This window comes from Rhinatrema bivittatum, chromosome 6 (assembly GCF_901001135.1).
Source record: "Rhinatrema bivittatum chromosome 6, aRhiBiv1.1, whole genome shotgun sequence".
Taxonomy (NCBI): Eukaryota; Metazoa; Chordata; class Amphibia; order Gymnophiona; family Rhinatrematidae; genus Rhinatrema; species Rhinatrema bivittatum.
Window position 1 is genome coordinate 357,633,831 of NC_042620.1, and position 17,918 is coordinate 357,651,748.

Consider the following 17,918-nt stretch of genomic DNA (forward strand, 5'->3'; position numbering starts at 1 on the left):
CCTAATAATCGAATCACCAACTATGACGGCCGACCTAACCCTTCCATCCTGGGCAGTAGGCCTTGGGGAGATATCCTCGGTGCGAAAGGACAATGCATCACCTGGAGAGCAGGTCCTTGCTACAGGATCCTTTCCTGCTGCACCCGGTTGATGCTCTCCAAACATGAGACCTTCTTCCTCCAAGGCAGCACCAGGGCTGCCAGTCTGAAGTTGGGGCTTGGCTACTATGTCCCTGAAGGTCTCATCTATATACCTCTCTGTCTACCTCAGCTCCTCCAGGTCTGCCACTCTAGCCTCGTTCTCTGAGCGCCAGGAGCTCTTTGCATCACATGCACATGTACAACTTCTCACCGGCAGGTAAAAATCATACATGTGACACTCGATGCAAAAGATTGGGAATTTGATTATCCTCACTCGTCATACTCCTTTCCACGTGTGCAGTGATGTAAGCATGCAGCCACTAGGCAGCGCTCAACGTGGGCACTCAGATTTCAATGAAACAGAGAGTAGAATTAAACAGTCAATTTTCTCAGTGGAAAAGGATGAACAGTGGAGTACCTCAGGGATCTGTACTTGGACTGGTGCTTTTCAATAAATGAGCTGGAAAGGAGTATGACGAGTGAGGATAATCAAATTTACAGATGATACAAAATTATTCAGAGTAGTTAAATCACAAACGGATTGTGATACATTGCAAGAGGACTTTGAGAGACTGGAAGATTGAGCATCCAAATGGCAGATGAAATTTAATGTGCACAAGTGCAAGGTGTTGCATATAGGGAAAAATAACCCTTGCTCTAGTTACACGACGTTAGGTTCCATATTAGGAGCTACCACCCAGGAAAAAGATCTAGGCATCATAGTGGATAATACTTTGAAATTGTCGGCTCAGTGTGCTGCAGCAGTCAAAAAAGCAAACAGATAGGAATTATTAAGAAGGGAATGGTTAACAAAACGGAAAATGTAACAATGCTCTGTATCGCTCCATGGTGAGACCGCACCTTGAATACTGTGTACAATTCTGGTCGCTGCAACTCATAAAAAAAAGATATGGTTGTGATGGAGAAGGTAGAGAAGACTAACCAAAATGATAAAGGGGGTGGAACATCTCCCCTATGAGGAAAGGCTAAAGAGGTTAGGACTTTTCAGCTTGGAGAAGAGACGGCTGAGGGGGATATGATAGAGGTCTTTAAAATCATGAGGGGTCTAGAACAGATAAATGTGAATTGGTTATTTACTCCTTCGGATAACAGGACTGGGGGGCACTCCATGAAGTTAGCAAGTAGCACATTTTAAACCAACTAGAGAAAATTATTTTTCACTCAACGCACAATTAAGCTCTGGCATTTGTTGCCAGAGGATGTGATTAGTGCAGTTAGTGTAGTTGGTTTAAAAAGGGTTTGGATAAGTTCTTGGAGAAGTCCATTAACTCATTAATCAAGTTGACTTAGGGAATAGCCACTGCATTACTGGCATCAGCAGCATGGGATCTACTTAGTGTTTGGGACTTGCCAGGTACTTGTAGGCCTGGATTGGCCACGGTTGGAAACAGGATGCTGGGCTTCTGACCCAGTATGGCAATTTCTTTTGTTCTTATGTGCGCACACAGTATAAGAACACATTTTAAAACATATCCTACACAAATAATACACTGCCATTTGGCACCTGTCAACTTTTGTCTAGTAACAACATAGAAATGTATGTTAAGCAGTAAAGTAAATGGCTAAACCCTAAAAGTCAGCTGTGTTAAAATGCTCTCATTTTTCTAGTGGTAAAACTGTATAGCCTTGCAAGAAGGAAACAAACATACTTGTTGACAGCCTCCAGCTATAAGAATAAAGGCTCCATGAAAGGCACAGGCCCAACACTATAACAAATCGAACACTTACTAATCTCCAAATAAAAACGTATACTAAAAATAATTCTCTTTAAAAAAAAATAGGGACTAGTGCTACATTTTAACCCAATCTCACCGCTTGATTGAAAAGCTCCTTTAAACCACACTGTAAGCTAAACCAAATTTCAAATATTCAAAACAATGACCAATAAACCTAGGGGTTTAAAGAAGCATATTTCACTGTTGTTTAATAGTATGATCTGGACTGTGGCAAACAGATGGACAGACAGAAAGCCACATTAAAATTAATTGCACTTTTTCAAATTTCAGAAATGCACTAAGATAAGAGTTGAGAAATATTCACTTACTATAATATCACCGAGAACATTAGCAGCTTGATCCTGTTTTAGATTTCCCCTAATGACATGATATGCAAGCTCATAGAGAGCTTGTTGGATATCTGTAAAACAGAGAACTACAGATTAGATGTTTAACTAATATATCTTTGATATTTTAAAACACAAAAGTTGATGTCACTACACAGAGGAAAATGTGAAAATCTTATAAAATCACAAAAATTACAAATTTAAGAAACAGATGTGTCTTAATGACTGTTGATTATACTCAACAGTTTGCCATATAGTGTATAGAAGGTTTTATTCTGCAGATTCGGCACCATATGGTGGTCACTTCTTAACACAAGTCTTTTACCTCAGCTGTATTTGTAGTGCAAGATCCTTTTTTTTTGCATGTATTATTCCACATTGAAGGTTCCTTTTTGTTGTGTTAATCCTACTGTACCAACTGTATAGGGACCTTAAAAATCAATATTAAAATGACATTTGGAGACAATTTTACAGTTGCAACACACACTAATAAGAAAACACTATCTCTTGAAAGCATTTCCATTAATTGGAATATATAGGCTCTTGAACGAGAGGTAATTTCAGAATACTCAAAAAAAATAAATAAATAAAAAATGACAGGCCTTCATTATTTGTGTAAAATGAGACAGTACAAATGCAGCTGAAATAAAAATTATTCATGTACCTCTGGATGCCTCCATTATATTGTCAGGATGCAAGATGGCCAATGACAACTATTACAAACAGCTGATGCTAAATTTATTCCTTAATTTCAAAGAAAGAAAAATGTTCAAGATCTTAATCATTTTACTGGAAAAGAACATCTGTTATTGGGTTTATTGTATTTGGAATTCATAAAAGCAGAATTCACATTATAAAAATGCAGAAATTATGGCTTAAAGAAGCATTTCAAAATTTTCCAACTAGAAGGTGGCAAAGCTGAAATGCTTCCTGAGACCAAACCATGCTAACAGCCAATGCTACACCTCATGAAGCATTTTAACCTCATCAACTCATTTCTTGTACTTATTTTCTTTTCTTCCTGCTGCTCCTCCACCCTTGGGTACAGTTATCAAATGAATTAAGGTTTGTCGATAAATTGCTAATTTAACTCAAGGAATAAAGGGGATAATGGAAAACAATTAGAAAAATGTATTTCTGATTTTTATGTTTAACATGATTCTTTGACTCTTTTGGAGTTTTACAGAGACAGAAAAATTTGGCTAAGAAGCCACGGTTAGATTAGCAACACTGAATAATTAACCCATTTGTGTTTATCCCATACTAGAAAAAATAACTAGAAATGGATATTATTGTACTTATACAAACATCCTCTCTGGCACAACTCAAACAAAATAGGGGAAAAAAGCAAGTCTGCTTACCATAAAAGGTGTTTCCGTAGATAGCAGGATGAATCAGCCATGCTGTCTTGGGCTGTCCCTCAGGCCCGGGAAGGCGGAGCTTGATAAAGTTTTACACAGAGTTCAACTCTGTGCGCCTGCACATTCATTACCGCAAAGGAAAGGACTGATTCTCCTCAGTCTGTAATATATTGCAGTCGTATGACTTGAATTTGTTGTGAAGGTGGCCAGGGAGGTGGGTGGGTCCGCATGGCTGATTCATCCTGCTATCTACGGAAACACCGTTTGCTTACCGTAAACTTGCTTTTTCCCCATCGATAGCAGGCTGAATCAGCCATGCTGTCTTGGGAGTCCCACGCTAATGGTCATGCTGAGTAAGTGTTGACTTTGTTTTTAGATACAGCGTGACCTAGAATGTGGACTGGCCACTATATATTTAAGTTGCAAGGATGTTGAGTATTGCCTGACCCAACTTAGCATCTGTTGTTGTTTGTTGATCGAGGCAATAGTGTGATGTGAAGGTATGCAGAGATGACCAAGTTGCCGCCTTACAAATGTCCAGTGACGGAACATTTCGCAGGTGGGCTAGTGAAGTGCCCATTGCTCTCACTTGATGCGTCTTTGGTGGTGAAGAAAAGGTGTAGACTCCTTTTTTGATAGCAAAAGCGTATGCATTGAACAATCCAACTAGACATGGTTCTCTTGGACACCGGCAAGCCGGGAAAATTAGGGTTAAAGGTGAGGAACAGCTGAGAATGGCTTATTTCACTTACGATTCTACTCTTGTAATAGGCTAATGCTCGTTTATAATTTAATGTGTGTAATAAGTCTTTCCCTGTCTGTCAGATGTGGTTTTGGGAAAAAAGTCGGCAGTTCTAGGGATTGGTTGAGATGAAAAGCAGAAACTACCTTTGGTAAAAAGGATGAGTGAGTACGAAGCACCACGTTATTGTGGTAGAATTCCATGTACAGACTGTAATTAACTAATGCCTGAAGTTCACCGACTCTTCAAGCTGAAGTAACAGCAACTAGGAAAACTACCTTCCACGTAAGGTATTTAACATGGGAGGATTCCATAGAGTCAAATGGAGGCAACATGAGTTGTTCCAATATTGTATTTAAATCCCATGGATTGATGGCTTTTAAACTGGTGGACGAATATGTGCGAATCCAGTCATGAAACAGGAAACCATTGGATGAGTGGCGATGGATTGGCCTTTATGTAGTACATGCAAGGCTGCGAAGGCACTGAGATGAACTCTTACTGAGGCTGTCGCTAGACCAGTTGCATATAGAGAGTGTAAAAAGTCCAAGAGGTGTTTCAGGGAACAGTGTCTGGGTTCTAATGGTGGTCTGTACACCATGTAGTGTATCTTTTCCACTTGAAATGGTAAATTACGTCTCGTGGACGGTTTCCTAGCTGGTAGTATTACATCTTGTACTCTGTATGAGAAACCCATTTCCTCTAATAACAACCATTCAATCTCCATGCTGTCAGGTGTAGTGACTGGTGCATCAGATGTAGAAGAGAGCCCCCTTCTTGTGACAAGAGATTGCTGCGGTCTTCCAACCGTAGCGGATTGTCAATTGACAGTTTGAGTAGGTAGGCGTACCACGGTTGTCTGGGCCAAGCTGGTGCTATTAAGATAAGGTTTGCCTTTCCCTGAATGAACTTCTGAATGGTGTGAGTGAGAAGAGGAATCGGCGGAAAGGCGTACATGAGGTTGCCCGTCCAAGGAATGAGAAAGGCATCCGGAGCTATCCTTCGAGGGCTGCAGTGTAGTGAGCAAAATCTGTTCACCTTTGCTTGTGCTCTGTTGCGAAGAGGTCTATGAATGGAGTACCCCATTGGCGGAAGATCTTGTCTGCAATCTGCTGGTGCAACGACCATTCGTGAGGATGGAAAATTCAACTTAATTTGTCTGCTCAGGTATTGACTATTCCTGGAAGGTACATCGCCTGAAGTTGTATGGAATGAAGAATTGCCCATTCCAGAATTAGAATCGCTTCCCTGCAGAGGATCCATGAACCTGACCCTCCTTGCTTGTTTATGTAGTACATGGTGACTTCATTGTCCATGTAAATCATGACTCTTTTGCCCTGCAACTGACGAAGGAATGTCCTGAGGGCATTTCTGATGACTCTGAGTTCCAAGAGTTTTATCTGATATGTGCTTTCCATTGTGGACCATTGACCTTGTGTCTCTAAATGGTCGAGGTGAGCTCCCCAGCCCTTGTGGGAAGCGTCTGTCGTGAGAACTGCATTGTGAGGTAGCGCTCTGAAAAGCGCTCCCTTGGTGAGCGGTGGTTTCCTTAACCACCAATCCATATCTGTGGTCATCTGGCTCGTCAGAGAAATGGAACTTGACAGTGGTTGACAATGCTGCGACCATTGTCTCTTTAGACCCCATTGCAGTCTGCAAATGTGGAAACGAGTGTCCCGGACTGTGTAGATGGCTGCAGACATATGCCCCAGGACAGTTAGAATTTGCCGATTCGAGGCCCTGAGCTTCCTCAGTGTTCGAAGCGTGGTTCTTCTGTCTTTCAGCAGAAAAGCTCTGCATTGATACGTGTCTAACTGGGATCCAATAAATTGGAGATCTTGTGTTGGGGTAAGATTTGATTTCTTGAAATTCACAACCAGTCCCAATGTTTGTAAACATTGAATTGTTTGGTGAACTTGCATCTGTAGAGTGTTTTTGTTGGGTGCAACTATTAGCCAGTCATCCAGGTATGGAAACACCTGTAGTCCTTGTTTCCTTAGGTGGGCCACCATCACCGCCATGCATCATGCATTTTGTGAACACTCTGGGTGCCGCTGCTAGTCCGAACAGAAGTACTCGATATTGGTAGTGTTTCCCATTGAATTGGAAACATAGGTATTGCCATGAGGTTGGATGCATCGGAATGAGGGTGTACGCATCCTTCAGGTCTAGTGAACACATCCAATCGTTGGGTTGGAGAAGAGGAAGGATGGATTTCAGCGAGACCATCTTGAATTGTTCTTTTACTAGGTGTTTGTTGAGTTCACGCAAGTCCAATATAGGACGCAACACTGTGTCTTCTTAGGAATAAGGAAATATGGGGAGTAAAATCCTTTGCCCCAGGAGGTCTGAGGTATGCTTTTGTATTGCACATTGGTGGAGTAATTGGTTGATTTTCTGTGACAATTGAATCTGGTTTGTCTTGTGTCCCTGTGTATAGGAAAGGGAGGGCAGGGATGGAATGGATGAAAAATGAAGGCGATACTCGTGCTGTACTATATTAAGCACCCAACGGGCCGAAGTTATCTGAGTCCATGCATGGAAAAAGGATGTGATTCTGCCCGCTAAAATCTGTGGTGGTGGCCCTATCATATTTAAAAAGGATGATTGAGTCTTAGACGTAGATGCAGTTGTTTGACTCTGTATGTTGGTTCCGAGCCCTTCCGCGTCTGTTTTGTTGTTGCGGAACCTGTGACCTTTGTGATTGCTGATAGTTCGGGGGCAGATAGGGTGGATACGAATGGATGGTTTGTGTTGGGATGGTGGGCGTCAAGGTGATACATAAAAATGCCTGGCGGGGAATGTGGGAGGGGTAACCAGCGATCATTCCTTCAATTCTGAACCCATTTCCTGTAAACGGCTACCAAATAAATTGTCCCCTGTGCAAGGAAGATTGGCCAGTCTATCGTGCATATCCTCCCTAATGGCACTAGAACGGAGCCACGCTATCCTCTGCGCCGCTATTGCTGATGCAGAGGTACGGGAGGATGTCTCAAAGGACTCATATTGTTCTGAGAAGATGGCATAACCCTTCCTCCATATCTTGTATAGGCTGAGGCATCACTGAAGATGTGTCTGACGTTGGCAACAGATTTTCTTATCTGCTGTAGACAATCATATAAGTACTGAATGATGTAAAATTGGTGCTGACCAATCCGAGCACCTAACATTGCTGATTGGAATGACTTCTTTGCAAAATCATCCAAGTACTTATGGTCTTTACCAGGGGGGTTACTGGAATGAGTTTTACTCCTCGTAGCCCTCTGCATAGCTGATTCCACCACGATGGATTGATGTGGCAGTTGCGGGGTGGAATAATATTTTGATTGCTTCATCTTATACTTGAGGTCAATCTTTCGAGAAATGGAAGTCACGTTGAAAGGAGTCTCCCAGGATTATTCAAATAAAGTATCGAGAACTTTATGCGATGGTAGGCTGGTCGGTTCGGTAGGCAGGTCAAAAATTTTTAAGAGACCTAAGGTTTCCAATCGTGGATCAGGTACCGCTTGAATTTCCAATTGTAGAGCCGAACCTACTTTACTAATAAATTTAGGGTAGGTAAAGTCTTCAGGAGGCGAAAAAGGCTCCTGTGGAATTTCAGTAGGATCTGACGGGTATCCCGTTGATGATGTAGGCGACGATGGTAAGGAAATTGGCTGTTGTGGAATTGAGGAAGGATCTGGTTTTGTTGGTTGTATTGGCAAGGGAGAAGTTGGAGTTGGTGACCTTGGCGATGTACTTCTTGGTCTTTTAGGAGAGAGTGTCCTCTCGAATCCGAAGGAGATTGTGGAGGGCTATGTGGTGAGGGTTGAGGAAGTTATGCCATCTGTACTGACGTGAAAAGACCCATGAGCGCTGTGGAAATCTGCACCAAAGCTTGTTGTGCCAGCTCTGGCACTTGAGATGGAAGTGTGTTTAATGGTAGTGGTGTGAGAGTTGGTGCTTGCAAGTCTTCCCCACCTTTTGGATGTGGTTGAGCAGGTGGTGGTGTTAAAAAGTCACCTCGGAGGGCGCAGAGAGAAAGAACTTGGAACAACTACCTGAACCAGCTGTTGAGAACGGGGCAGGGGATTACGTTTTCTGCCCGACTGTGAGCTCCAGCTGAACCGCCGACGCCGTGACGTGGAGGGGCGGACCAGAGAGGCGGATCCCGGAAGTTCCCCTCTTTACTTAGCGGCACGCAGCTGAAGCCGCACGCGCTAAAGGGGCGCGCGGCGAAACAGCTTTGCCCTGCTTCGCCCGGAATCGGACGTTGCCAAACACCTAGTTGGCCCTATTAAGGTACTGTTTATTTTTCCATTTGATTAAACTGCCCTCTCTGCTGACCAGCTATTGCACGTAAATTTTTGGCGTCATAATTGAGAGAAACCGCTGATTCCTTAAATCTTAATTTGACTATGCCTCCTAAACGAAAAGGTAAAGTGCGAGTTTTTCCCTCACTTTCCTTGCCCTCTCCAATACAGCAAGAAATCAGCAGGTTTCTCCTATCTCCTACTTCGAATGAATTGAAGTCCAAAGACTCTGATGTGCCACCCAGCCAGGGAGGGCTGAGTGGGCCTACAGAGGAGGCTTCTTTGAGCCCGAACATCGGCATACCCCCTGCACAAAGGTTGGCGGAGAGAAGCCCTGAAGGGGCTATCGCAGAGACCATCGTTGAGGGGGCATCTGCTATTTTGGACACAATTTCAAGAAGTGGAGAAGGGGACTTGAAATTGGAAACCCCTGTGAAAGGGAATTTAGATCAAAAGGTCCAAGATAGTAGTATAGTCCTTCCTACCCGCCCGGCAGTGGTTACTCTTGATTCACTTTGGGAAATGATGGAGGGAATGCTTCTAAATATTAAAGGTTTAGAAAGGAAAGTTGATAGCTTAATAATAGGAACTCAAAAAGACACACTACAAACACAGAAACAAATCAAAGAATTAGCTGACAGGACAAAAGAATTAGAGAACTCCCAAAAGAAAAATATAGAATTTCATGTGGCTGTCGTTAAAGACAGAGATGTAATTTCAAGGAGATTAGAATCTCTAGAAAACACAGCTAAGAAATATAATTTAAGAATTATGAATTTCCCTAGAGTAATAGGGGAGTTACCCTATATTACTCTTAAAAGTTTGTTAACGGATATTCTTGGCTCTGTCTCTGGAGATAAAATAACTGTAGTTAATTGTTATTTCATACCCAAGAAAAGAAATTCAAATGATAGATTAGAACAGCCTTTTCAGGGAGATTTGACAAATTTTCTCGAGTCTAGTGCTCAAATAATTGATTGGGGAACTCTTTTAGTAAATTTCTCTTTATTTGAAGACAAACTTAATAATGAAAAACTATTTTCAAAAATATCCTGTCAACTTTATGGGAAAGCAGATTAAGATATTTCCCGATTTAGCTATTTCAACACAATTACGGAGGAAAGCCTTTTTGGCTTTACGCCAAGAGGTAATTGATACGGGTCATACTTTTACCTTGAGATTTCCGTGTAAGTGTGTCTTGAAAAAACAGAATGATGTATTCATCTTTTTCTCCCCTGATCAACTTAAAGATTTTCTGGAACAGAGAAAAATCCCAGCCTCATCCCCAATTTGAGTTAAGTAAATAAGAATGTAGAAAGTAAGCAGGTTTAATATGAGCCCTTTGTTAACAAATTGAAGTAAATACTCCCCATTGAGTTTCATTACAGTGCAATGTGCCCTCAAAAATGTTTAATACTAATGAAACTGGCTGTGGTTTAATGTTTTCTTTTTTATTAATGGAGGTTAGGTTCCATTCAAGTTAAAATATATAATTTCCTTTCTGTAACCGCATTCAGATCATGTATTTCTTATGCAAACATTGTTGAAATAGTTTGTATTTTTGAAAATGATAAAGGAAAAAAAAAAAAAAGTCACCTCTCGTGGTCATTTTTTGTGAAAAAGTTTACTAAATACCGATTCCTTGCCCTGTGAATGTGAAGCAGAGGATAAGATTAATGACCTCTGGGAAAAATGCGATGACTGAGAAGATTGAGAAGATATATTCACCCAATCATCAGCTGAAACTCCTCCTGAAGTAGGAGAGCTATGATGAGTAGAGCTCAAATGTAAAGGTGAAATATGTGAATGATCTGTAGGCAGAGAGGCACCAGAGGAATGCGAGTGTGAGATATGTTTCCTCTTATGTGAATGTTTTCTTAGAATATGCTCCGAGTGAGGAGTAGGGGATATTTCTATTCTTTGTTTCTTCTTTTGAGATACCTCTGCTAATTCTGATACCCCACGGCTGCGTTTATGGGGTTTCTGTTTTTTTTGTGCGTCGAAGAATGCGTCGAGTAGTGAGGTGTATTTGAAGTCTGAAGCTGTTTTGATGTCTTCAGCGTCTGTAAATGCGCCGGTGTCACTGGGTGCGTCGAGGTCGGGGTATGCGCTGGCGTTGGAAGGCACTTCGGCAAAGGTGCCTGCGAAGGGTGCAGCGTGGTCGACGTATGTGTCGAAGTTTTATTCGGCGTAGACTGATGAGTTGGTCTCGACGCAATCGGAGGCCTCGACACCGAAGGGGAGGTATGTGTGGTTAGCGTCGAAGTGTGTTCAGATTGTTTTCTGTGTGTATGCCCTCGTTTAGGGTCTCTCTCCTTTCTACCGTCTCCCTCACCCGTGCCCGATGAGGCAGGGCCTAGTAAGGATGCCCTTTCTGGCGTCTGTGTTTGCCGTTTCTCCGGTCCCGGAGAAGAGAGTGTGATTCCAAGGGGGGGGGGGGGGCATAGGAGCTCCTCGCTCGTCTCAGTCGTTCTATTTTTTCTGCTCTCTGTCGCCTTGCCCTAGGCGACATTCAGCCACAGTATCTACAATTTGCCTGATCGTGGTCTTGTCCCAGACACACGTAACAGGCCAAGTGGTCGTCAGTAATTGACATTTTCCCACAGGTACAAGCCCTGAAGGCCTGGGGACTTTACCTTCCTTCATTTCCAGTTTTTTCTTTATTTCTTTGTTAAACGATGTGAAGAAATTTCTTCTTAGTGAAGAGATCTGGTGCTCCGCATGCATTTCCGCGCACGGAAAAAACAGAGGAGAATCTGTCCTTTCCTGCATGGGAACGGACGTGCAGGCACACAGAGTTGAACTCTGTGTAAAGCTTTATCAAGCTCCGCCTTCCCGAGCCTGACAGACAGCCCAAGACAGCATGGCTGATTCAGCCTGCTATCGACGGGAAAAAATTTTTAAACTTAAGTTCACTGAGCTAATAACTAACTATTCTCAGATTTTCCTCCACGAAAATGTTTAAACGCCACTACACTAGACGCCTTGATCTCGTCCTCTGGCATGAACTGAAAAAATAATTCCTCCAATTTGTTTTAAATCTGCCACCTGCTAGTTTCAAGGAGTGTCACTAATCCTAATACTATCTGAAAGGGTAAATAATCACTGTGCGATTTTCCAATTACATTATTTTGTTTATATTGTTTAAAGTTAATATTTTTCATAGATGTACTTTTGTTTCTTGATTTTGTCAGACTGTTTCCTAAACTCCCTACCTGCAAAGTATTTAACATTTGATATTTTTAAACAATTAGTGTTTTGGAGTGAGGAAGGGAATACACAGTGTTACAGAGGTAGATTACCCAAAAGAAAAAGGAAGTTATCATTAAGCAAAGTCAAAAACGATTCTTCTCTTTGAGGCCCTGAACCTGAAAGGATGGTAACAAGGGATCTTGCTAAAACTGTTGCCATGAGTAACTATGAGCAGAAGGATTGTTTATTGTAATGCACAGATGGGACTTGAGATCATTTTGTGAACTGAAACATTGTGATTTGTCCAAATCTAAAGTAAAAGTAAATTTAGAGAATTTGTTTTCACGGGTTCTTCTACAGACATTTTTTCAAGGGCAAACCTGAAATATGCACCAGTGTTTTTTATTTTACTGTCTTAATGCAGTAAACTTCAAAATGTTAGTTTATCCCTGAGAGGGAGCAACAAGGAACTGTATCTACTCTTTGGAATCTGCGGGGTACTTCCTAATAACTAGGATTTGCCACTGTCAGAGAGAGGAAGTTGGAATCAATCGACTTTCGGTTTAACACAGCATGGCTCTTCTTATGTAACCAATCCACACTACCATAGAATTACTGTTTAAACAAACTATCAGCTAAATTTTTATAATGTGTTAAATTAAAAATGCATGCAGGCATGGAGTTGCAAAATGTACAGTAAAAATAAAACTAAACCACATCAACAAATTATTAAAACTATTTTGCTTTTATTGCAATCAGTAATTGGCATCTGCGATTTCACATCTACTGCAAAATTAGCAATAAGAATCTAAAACATGATATTGTTATACTAGAAATATAAATACAATTATTTAAACCTTCTGCCAGGGCTGGAAAACCCCTGGGCATTAGGTCACACACCTGTCTAGAACTCAGCTTCTGGGACCAGTCAAGAAAAAGCCACCATGCGAGCTACACCTGAAAAGAGCCACAGTGGCCCAAATCTGCACTGCCACCAGGCCCAAGAAGAACTGCCACAGCCTAAAAGTGGCAACTATCACTGGGCCACACAGGCGAGAGAGAAAGGGAAACCAAACAAAACAGAAAAAAAAGGTACAATGTAAAAATAAAGCAAAATAATGTATAGAGCAAATGAAAACTAAGAAAAGAAATGGCACTAGTGTAATAGTCTTTACTAAGTTTTCATAATAATTTTCCATCCCTCAATGTTCCTCTACCTCTTTTCTCTAAAATCCATTTTTCTGTCTGTGCAGTAAGAAAAACCTGGTAGGGGAACTTTACAGTATTGGATCAACCTGGTATGTCTCAACTACTGGCAACATCTGGATCAGTGTTATAGTCAGATGTGTCAGGACACTGATTTAGATTTATTCTAAAACCTAGCACCTCATAGCAACAGGGTTAAAGAAAGGGATGGGGGAGAGAAGGTTATTTGCCCACAATCAACAAAATTCCTCCTTTATAACAGAAAAGAAGTACTTTTAGGAACCCTGAGTGGAGAATCAGTGGGGCACAGGACAAAGTTATTGGGGAATGGGTATTAGGTCAAAAAGAAAAAAAAATATTCAAAATGTGTAGCTCCCACCCCCCACCCCCTCCCATACAGAATAGTAGGGGGTGAGGGATTCCAGTTCTCAAGCAGCAAAAGATTTCTAAGAATGTATTAGTTAAAATGGCATTTATCAATACACTGCTGTTATTTTCAGGGCACATCATTCAAACACTTGTGCACTTATACAAGTTTAATTGAGACCTTAAGGATTTCAATTATGTATCGATTTCATTTTATTTCCCTCAGTAAACCAGAGAATCTATTAAAAATAGAACATACCTTTAAATGTCACATTTTCATGGCTTTTCTCACTGAGACTTCGACATAATTGCAAACTGTAAAAATAAAATAAACACTTGATAAAAGTCTTGCTTCCACAAAACAAGACAAATCTAATGACTGGGTGGCAACTGCATATTAATGAGATGTTATTCAATAAAACATGGAAGCTAAAAATATTAGTGTTTTTAGGGCACAGTGCTGAAGGAGAAAAAGATGATGTACTGTTTGCAAGGAGCAATAAATTGTTTGATCCTTTATTCATAAAACCAATTTGGCAACTAGAAAATAAACCAAAGTTTAAATGTTATTTCCTTCAACTGGAGATTAAGTTGATATCAAACATTAAGGAACTAATATAGTACATGTTTTAATGAAAAATTGTATTCCATAAGATGAGCTCTAACTGTAATATTCTGACCAATAAATGCATTGCCTTGCCTCTGCTCAAAAACTGAGAACAACTGTAATCTCAAACTATTAGATGTGCCTATTTTTAGAGAACAGGAATAGGGACACAGTTGATAGAATAAGAAACCAAACATTTAACTGATAACAATTTCAAAGTAGATCTCGATTCCTGCATTTGGGAAGACAATGTACCAGTTCATAGCTACATAGTATAAAGATTAAACAAAATATCTGTTCATTGCATGCAGCTAGTTTATAATTAAAAAAAAATTGTCCAAGGTATCCACTGATGATTTGTCTTTATACATCATTGTACCCAGTGATATTAGCAGCTAAGAATGTAAGGGGCTTATTTACTAAGCCTCACTAAAAATGCGCTGCTATAACATGCTACTTTTAATGTAGCTTATTTAACATGTTTTGTATACCGTCATTCGGTTTAGCCATCACAACGGTTTACAGCTTATAGTACAAAGCAAGGGGCCAATTTATCAAAGGGTATTAACAACATGGATTATTATGTAGTGTAGTAAATCAGACCCTATATTTTTTCTGAAAGATGCTTACACCATTTGAATGCCCAGATGGTGATAAAAGTGTTGTCCTTGAAGTTTTTCAAACTAAGTCTACCTCCTTTGCTGATTATCATTCATCATACTATAAACATCAAATATATAGAAATATGAACCACTTTTCATTGGAGGGGAGAAAAATATAGGCACAGTGTAGAATACAACAACAACTTTAGCCACTGAGTACCCGTGGTCATATTTACTAGTAGCTAAATTTTAAGATCTCTTAATTTTTCAAAAATAATTTATCCATGTTAATTTCAATCTAAGCCCTCCAATTTCTATAAATTCCATCTATCTAAAACAGTCTTTCACATAAATCCAAGAAACAACCATAGATAGGAATTAATAATCTGTGCATAACTGCTATGTTGCTTTGAAAAATTGACAGCAGCAAACAATCCAAAACATCAGGAAACCAGCACTAAAGAACTTAAAATTTGTCATCTTGGGAGATACCAAAGCATCAGGACATTCACCACCCTCACGCTGGAAAATAATCCAATCAAGATCAGATTTTAATACATCACATATTTCATCTGAAATTCCTATTCAATTATAGTGTTCATTCACATTCTTACTAAACAGTAAACCCACATATAATCCAGCAACAGAGCTGGACATGCTCAATAAACAAAGAAAAGAACGGGAGATGTTGAGAACATTCACTGTATCGAATTGTACTATAAACAGAGAACTGAAGGAAATTACAAAACGGATGTACATAGTAGTTGCAGAACAGGATTTTAAAGCTCATTTCCTAGCAACTTATTTTCTGTGTATGTAGCTGGCATTTAGTCAGACACTATCACATGGCTGGACACCTGGGCTGCCTCTTGAAAAAGCATGACAATAAATCAAGAGGCAATAATATTAGCTCACTCAATACAAAATCACAATTGCATAGTCACTTATTTGGTTTTTTACAATGAATAACAATATATTTCAATAAGCGATTTCAACCAAGAAAAGCATGGTGAAAGCAGTAGAATTATTTTTCCACTTAAGCAAAAATGTGGAACTTGTTCTTTTGGTACTATCTATATATTTTTCCAAGAAACATAAGGAAAATCAAAATTAATGCTTGATATTTTTACACAAAAAGACTACAACTCCAACATAAAATACTCATTTGAAATTGAGGTTTGCTTATGTTCGCAGTTAAAGCTAACAAGCATATTTTATTCTTTATGTTACAGCTATTAGAAAATCTATTCCATAAAATACATTTGTATAAGAACATAAGAAATTGCCATGCTGGGTCAGACCAAGGGTCCATCAAGCCCAGCATCCTGTTTCCAACAGACGCCAAACCAGGCCACAAGAACCTGGCAATTATCCAAACACTAAGAAGATCCCATGCTACTGATGCAATTAATAGCAGTGGCTATTCCCTAAGTAAACTTGATTAAGAGCCGTTAATGGACTTCTCCTCCAAGAACTTATCCAAAACTTTTTTGAACCCAGCTACACTAATTGCACTAAAGGTTGGCTGGCCAGCCTCAGCATCTCCATCCAACTCCTACCCAGATTCTTTTCATTAACTTGTCAAAGGTGCTCCTTCAAATGCTATCAGCTGGTGATTTGGGCAAGCATGGCAGATGATGTTGCTTGTCACCCAGCATTATCTCAATGCCTAATTAATTTTATCACTGGTCTTGTTTTCACTGTGTTGATTTTTTTTTTTTTTTTTTAATAGATTAGCAAAGTGCCCTCTCCTCGTCTAACTTCTCCTTAAAAAAAAAAAGATCAGGATGCAAAAATATTAAACAGGAATAAGTCAAAATTCACAATAAGCTTATAGAATCACGGATGCAGACAGCATTATTAGAACGTAAAGTTCAATGTGTTTACGGAAAATTCGCCTTCACCATCTAACATATTCCGAAGGCCTTCAACTATTTTCTACTAATTTCGTATAAAAATGTTTCATAGAAAAGACATTTAGTCTGATGAAAGAACAAAAAGGCTTTTAAGTGGTTGAATTCAATTTCTCCTAGCTCTTTTTTTCATCTGATATTAACACTAAAATAAGCCAAAAAAAGTGGAGGCTTACACTAGAAAGAAAAGGAAATAAGATCTTACAGGTTTTAAAGGGACAATGACACACTTCTGCGTTAGTAACAACATTAATGTCTAAAGAGTGAGAGAACGATCATCCAGCTCTATGCAAATGGAGGACTTTAAGAAACGTTCCTCTCCCTCAAGCAACTTTCCAAAGTTGGTAAAAAAAAAAAAAAAAAATACCGACTGGCGAGAGGGCGCGGGACCGGATAGAAAAATCCGTTGCACAGCCGTGAGATTCTCGTCCCATCGAACAGGAGAGATAGGGGAGGGGGCAGAGCCGCCGCCGCCCCCCCCAGCCCAAGAGAGGAGTCAGTGCCAGCCGAAGAAGACGGGGCAATACATGGCATCGAGAAGTGGGGGGTGGGGGAACGGAAGACTGAGAGGCCCATCAATCCGCCCGCCGACACCCAGCCTCTCTCCCAGCGAAGTCCCGCACACGTCCGGGGCGAACTGAGCCAGAGCCGCCGCTAGTTGGGACACTTCCTACGCCGCGCCTCGAGAATCGGCTCTCGGAGGGTCCTAGCTCGTTGCTGGGAAGGGGTGTCCTACTCACAATTCGTTTTTTCCAGATTTTTCCCAGTTCTTTATCCAATCAGCAGGTAGAACTGCCGCCGCCATCTTCCCCTCTAATCCACGGATAGCCCGGATGTTTAGCACATAATTGGGAGGTCAAAGGGAAACGTAAAAGACGGTCGAAAAGCATTTCGGGACGGAGAACTGGGAGAGAGGCTGCGAGTGGGCGGGATTCATGTAGCTCAGTGTCGGGAGAGTCTTCCACTGAGGAGAAATTACGAAACCAAACTATAAAGTCCGCTGGGGGCGGAGAACGATGTCTTTAGTCTGTGATTATCCCGCACTATCTCAGGACTGGTTAAAACGTTGTGAAGGTGCGAACGCTTTCACCGCACTCTCAAAGTCTCTCCTCTCCTTCAATACGATTAAGTCTGTGAAGGGCATCCAGGCAGAAACGGTAATTGTGTTGCTAGGTTTTGGAAAGCCTGAGCCTGCCTGTAACCCATTCTTGGCTGATGGAGAGCGGCAGACTGCTGGGGCCTTGGTAGTAACTGTCAGGGGCACAGAACTGATACGGGGTGAGAAAGGTAGATAAAAATGGCAGAAACGGCAATGAAATACAGAGACTTGTACAAGCTATGCAAAAAAAAAAAAATACAAATAAAAATACAATAAAATACACCCCTGTCTGGATTATTAGAGGGCTCAGGTACG

At 40.7% G+C, this 17,918-nt stretch overlaps 1 protein-coding gene across 1 annotated transcript in view; it reads right to left on the reverse strand.

Moving 5' to 3' along the window:
- THOC2 (THO complex 2) overlaps positions 1-17,395 on the reverse strand; it is a 780,683-nt gene extending 763,288 nt beyond the window's left edge. Inside the window, exons 1-3 of the mRNA XM_029607862.1 lie at positions 17,245-17,395; positions 13,642-13,697; positions 2,206-2,297 (exon numbers count right to left, since the gene is read on the reverse strand). Coding sequence (XP_029463722.1) covers positions 2,206-2,297; positions 13,642-13,697; positions 17,245-17,309 — 213 coding nt within the window. The 5' untranslated portion in view covers positions 17,310-17,395. The remainder of the gene's footprint in view (positions 1-2,205; positions 2,298-13,641; positions 13,698-17,244) is intronic.
- Between the last annotated feature and the right edge of the window lie 523 nt (positions 17,396-17,918).